Source organism: Bidens hawaiensis, unplaced genomic scaffold (genome assembly GCF_021521415.1).
Source record: "Bidens hawaiensis isolate Kalapana, Puna unplaced genomic scaffold, B.hawaiensis_p1.1 tig00022926_1, whole genome shotgun sequence".
Classification (NCBI taxonomy): domain Eukaryota; kingdom Viridiplantae; phylum Streptophyta; class Magnoliopsida; order Asterales; family Asteraceae; genus Bidens; species Bidens hawaiensis.
In genome coordinates this window covers 177,697-183,648 of record NW_027493590.1, presented here as the reverse complement: position 1 = coordinate 183,648, position 5,952 = coordinate 177,697, and the positions used below count along the sequence as shown (strand labels likewise).

The 5,952-nt window shown below is 34.4% G+C and overlaps 1 protein-coding gene across 1 annotated transcript; it reads left to right on the top strand.

Moving 5' to 3' along the window:
• Positions 1 to 1,954: 1,954 nt before the first annotated feature.
• On the top strand, positions 1,955 to 4,856 carry LOC143566622 (high-affinity nitrate transporter 2.1-like). Its single transcript, XM_077053270.1, has 3 exons — positions 1,955 to 2,877; positions 2,980 to 3,095; positions 4,049 to 4,856. Exons 1-3 carry the CDS (start codon positions 2,068 to 2,070, stop codon positions 4,713 to 4,715), a joined length of 1,593 nt encoding a protein of 530 aa, XP_076909385.1. The 5' UTR covers positions 1,955 to 2,067; the 3' UTR covers positions 4,716 to 4,856.
• The last annotated feature ends 1,096 nt before the right edge of the window (positions 4,857 to 5,952 follow it).

The following is a 5,952-nucleotide window of genomic DNA, read 5'->3' as shown; positions in this document are numbered from 1 at the left end:
TATTTATTTTTCTTATTTAATATCGATGTCGTGACGAACTTAATCAAAACCGATCGAGTTTGCGTCAAGTCACCTAGTTTAGCATTTAATTTATTCCAATAACGATATCACATATTCACCATAGTTCCAAACCACTTATAGCACATTTCGCTTGAAAATATCACTTAGTATCATTTATTAATATTTTCTTTCTTGTCACACTGAAAACGTGAGAACGAGCCTTAATAAATTAGATTAATTAAATTATTTATAGTTATTAACACTTTCCTTTAAATAAAATAAATGTCAAAAGCACACATTGAATATAAGCTTAAAATGTCAACTAAAATATCTACTTTTTTTGAAAATAAGACATCTAAAGCATACAAACAAAAGGATGAATCTGATTTTCCTTAAATGATAAAAAGTCCCCCATTGCATAAAGTCTTTAGTCTTCAAAATTATGCACGCACCTGGTCCAATTGATTTTATTATCACTATTAAGAATTAAATATTTAAAATCAATTCTATGAAAGTATTGTTTGGAAAATATATAAGACTTAAGGAATCATAATTTGATTGAATTTGAACAAAACCATGATAAATTACACTATACTTATAATTATGTTTCACATCATGCATGTATGATGCACTATAAACAAACGACGGTAAAGTACATTAAACATATTAATCCTAAACATGAACGCATAAAACAAATTTGTAAGCTTCGTAAAGCAAAGTAGACAATATTTGATATAATGATGTACAAGTGAGTAGATGTTACATTAAAACCTCTTTAAAGAGTGCTATTAGCTGAAACACTTTGACAAACTAATTTTATTTCACCAATAACTTATTGATCACATACATTAGATTTATATATTAATAAGCAGTTAATTAATATAATTAATAAAACCACATAAAATGTTGCAAACATATTTGATGGATCAAAGAGTATTTATTAATATACATATATATACACATTGGAATCATTTTTTACTAAGATTGGCAATATAATTCTAGAAGGAGAATAAATATTAATATTTATAAAACCTTTATTTTCCATTATTATATATTTTTGTTTATAGATACTTAATTTGTTCTCAAGTTTTCATATTTGTTTATAGATTACCTTATAGTTACAATATTTTCTACTTTGTATATTCACTCTCATTTAATGTAGAAGAAAACTCTGAATTTGTAAACTGTAATTTAATATTTAAATATTTATATTATTATTATTATAATTATAAATGGTAAAAAACCGTACAACAACGTTGTTGTGTTATCCTTTGGGACATACCATAGGGCTAAACATCGTTGTATTAATCGGATGCGGCAAATAGGATTCTTTGTAAATAACCCTCCCCAGTTGTCATTCGTCAATGCTTCAAAAATCAAACTTCATACCCTAATATATGAAAATGACCAAAATATCCTTTTTAATCATCATAACTTTTAAAATGTCCATTGAAATCACACGGTTTTTATTATGTCTAGCTCAAAACCAATTGGACCGTCTAGTTATTCTATCCTAACGATCGAGCGTCACATGTCAAGAATGTTTCCCGTGCAGCCGCCTTTTTTTCTGACTGCCGAACAAAAATGTTCTCATTGTCGTCCGGTTATTTCAAAACCAGGCGTAAGGTGGACTTCTCTATGCTTCGGGTAGTCTTTTTCTAGGCGGCTAGCTACTAGATTAATCTAGGCACTGCCTAGTTTTATAAAATCTACCCGACGCCAAGAATATTCTGACGCTCAGTCATTGAAATAGAATAACTATGACATCTGTCTAGTTTTGAGTTAGAGGCTGTTTGGTAGCCATTTAACGGCCATTAAAAGGCTACCAAACATCCACTTTAGACAATAAAAATGGTGATATTTGAATAAACATTTTAAATAATCATAACCAAAATGGATATTTTGGTCATTTCCTCCTAATTTATACTAATATACTATACGCATTAAATGTGGTGATCCATGCATATGGTTTTGCCTATTTAAACACTTGCCACTTTGCTTCAATAACATATCCCAGATTCAAAACACAATAATAATATCATTTCCCAACTTTTAACATCCCAAACAATGCCTGAGATTCAAGGATCTCCGGGGAGTTCAATGCACGGAGTCACGGGACGCGAGCCAGTGCTCGCGTTCTCCGTTGCATCTCCAATGATGCCAACCGACACCACCGCGAAGTTCAAACTACCCGTAGACTCGGAACACAAGGCTAAAGTGTTCAAACTCTTCTCATTAGCAAACCCTCACATGTTAACCTTCCATCTCTCATGGCTCTCATTTTTCACAACCTTTGTGTCCACTTTCGCAGCCGCGCCCCTTGTCCCCATCATTCGGGACAACCTTAATCTAACCAAATCTGATATTGGCAACGCGGGTGTGGCATCCGTGTCAGGGAGTATATTCTCTAGGCTTGTGATGGGTGCAGTTTGCGACATGTTGGGGCCACGCTACGGGTGCGCATTTCTCATAATGTTATCCGCCCCAACCGTGTTTTGCATGTCGTTTGTTGAGAACGCGAGTGGGTACATCGCGGTGAGGTTCATGATCGGGTTCTCGTTGGCGACATTCGTGTCGTGTCAGTATTGGATGAGTACTATGTTTAATGGGAAGATCATAGGGCTTGTGAATGGGACGGCGGCCGGTTGGGGAAACATGGGCGGTGGTGCGACTCAATTGTTGATGCCGGTGTTGTTCGAGATTATTAAGAAGGCGGGTGCGACGCCATTCACCGCGTGGCGGATTGCATTCTTTGTTCCCGGGTGGCTTAATGTTATTATGGGGATATTGGTGTTAACTCTAGGACAAGATTTGCCTGATGGTAATCTTGGTGCACTTCAGAAGAAAGGTGATGTTGCAAAAGATAAATTTGGAAAGGTATGTTGATTATTACTTATTAGTCACATTAATTTGTTTGTTTATGATTCAAATATTGATTTAGTGTTTATTATTATTTGATTGTGATGTTTTAATTTGTAGGTGTTATGGTATGCTGTGACAAACTATAGAACTTGGATCTTTGTACTTCTTTATGGTTACTCTATGGGTGTTGAATTAACCATTGATAATGTTATTGCTGAGTACTTCTATGACAGGTTTGTTTTCATTTTATATTTGTAAATCTTGGGAGTGTAAATGAGTCGAGTCGTTCATGAGCTTTGATTGATAAAAGCTTGAAACAAGCCGAGTTTTTTCGAGTTCAAGCCAAGTACGAGCCTCAAACAAAGATCATTTAGTTATCGAACTCGAGCTCGAGCCTTGTTTAGCAAGCTCGTCGAGCCTTGATGACCTTGTGTATGTATTTTTAAGTTTAAACTGTTTTGGACATCTATTGATTAACTTTACAATGCACTGCCGAGCTTAGGCTCGGTTAAGATTTTTTTTTCAAAACATATAAAAACAATATAAGAATGTAGAGAAAAGATGCAATACAATAATTGTTTAACGTATAGAATACTTAATTTTTATAAAATCAATCCATGAAATCACATCACAAGATCTCGAAATCGTCGATATATATCCAATTAATCATTGGTTCACCGAAATAAACAGTTTTGGATCGTTAATCGATCAATTTTTTACTTTTCTTCACGAAAACCATTTTTGAGCGTTTTAGGTTTTTGGTTAGGTTTTGAGCGTTTTAGTATTTTTGCCTTTGTTTTTTTTTTTTGCCTTTGAGCATCTCGCGTACCTATCATACGTTAAGGCATTATTGTACAGTATATCGACCCTAAGAATGTATATATATACAATAATTAATAAATAATAAACCAGTCAAGTTCGAGTTTGAAAAAACAACTCACAAGTAAAGCTCGAGCTTTACAAAAAGAGCTTGAAACAAGTCGTGCTGGAGTTCAAGATCTTGTAAGTCAAAAATGAGCCATGCCCGAACCTAGTAGAGCTCGGGCTCGACTCGACTTGGCTCATTTACACCCCTAGACTAGACTCTAGAGTCTTTTTTTTCCTAGAACCCCAACGAATCATAAATATTCTCATGGGCTGCTATGTTAATCATATATTTTGGTTAATTTTTGTTTTATGATTCTAGATTTGATCTAAAGCTTCACCTTGCTGGAATAATCGCGGCCACATTCGGGATGGCAAACATCGTGGCACGACCATTTGGCGGATTCACATCCGATTTCATGGCCAAAAGGTTTGGAATGCGTGGGCGTCTTTGGAACCTATGGCTCCTCCAGACCGCAGGAGGGATATTCTGCCTATGCCTCGGTCTAGTTAACTCGTTACCATTAGCCATTACATTTATGATCCTTTTCTCAATTGGTGCACAAGCGGCATGTGGTGCAACATTCGGAATCATCCCATTTATTTCTCGACGATCGCTAGGTATCATATCAGGAATGACTGGAGCTGGTGGAAACTTTGGGTCCGGGTTAACACAATTAATTTTCTTTGCGAACGCCTCATTCTCGACTGCTAATGGGTTGTCTTACATGGGTATTATGATCATATGTTGTACACTACCAGTTACTTTGGTTCATTTCCCACAATGGGGAAGTATGTTTTTGCCACCTAGTAATGACAATGTAAAAGGTAGTGAAGAACATTACTATGTTTCGGAGTGGACCGAGGAGGAGAAGCTTAAAGGGATGCATCAAGGAAGTCTGAAGTTTGCCGAGAACAGCCGGTCGGAGCGTGGTAGGAGGGTGGCTTCGGTTGCAACTCCACCGGACAACACTCTTACTAATGTTTAACTTAAGTTAGTTTTCTAGTTGATGTTGCATGTTAAAAGAAAGTAATTAAGGATAGTTATAGGAAATGTTACATATAAGTTATAACCATTATGTGTTTTCTTTCAATGTGAGACAACTATATATAGTTTGATGATATTTGTAGAATGTATTTAATTATTAAATTACATATTTCCATATGATAAATTGTTATTTTTCTAATTACATTAGATACTTGCATTATGCATGATACACCATTACCTCTATAATCTAACTAAAATATTTAATACATTCTTTTTTTTTTTCAAAAACACATTCATCTTATTCACAATCTCTATTTCTATTCAACTAAAAACTTCTACATTCCAAATACGCGTAATGAGAACGAATAGTTAATCTCCAAATACGAGTAATGAGAATTAAAGTTCCTAAATGTTTCCTCATTTTGGATAATTAGATTGAGTGCTAATTAAGCTAAGTTAAAATCCTAAATTTTTACTGATGTATCTAATTACTATATATATTAAAAAGAGGATCTACTTTGTGAGGGAGAATTACTATTCAATTTAGAGAGTTTTTATTGGACCAACAACTCATACTATTATATGCATAAGACTAAAATATTCGCTTGCCTTGCTACGTGTCCCGCTGATTTTTCAGCTCAATTTTCACATACTCACATAGTAACCGTTAAATTTCAATACAATTCTTTTAAGGTATGTCTACAAATAAGTCAAACAAGTTTTTACTTTCTCTTCACGTGTATAACTTCAACTTTATTTTGTGTACAATATTTTTTAATAAAATTATTTATTTCTTTAAGTAGCTAATTAGCGTTATAGTTGGTGTTTGGGCTTTGTTGACTGGTGAAAAGAATTCATATAGCTTCTTATATATTGACATTTGTAAATAAATAGAGATTTTGGTATTCGTAGAAAACTTAAAAACGTTTTATGGTATTCTTGGATTTTTTTTTCTTTTTTAAATTCCGGTAAGCAACCAACTTCATGTAGACTTACCGTCTCAATGTACGGGACCGGCAATGTTCAAGTTTTATCGACCGACGCCACAAATTGGTCCACCTTAATTTATATATACATTTTTTTGTTTTAGTTCCGATATTGTAACAAACATAACCAATGCCGACCAAATTCGAGTTGACTCTCCGTCGTAGCACTTGGTTTTTACCCACGTCCGGGTCTCTCCGCTCAGGTTTTACAGATCGAATAAATAACATATTACCGATACTTTGCATTGACGA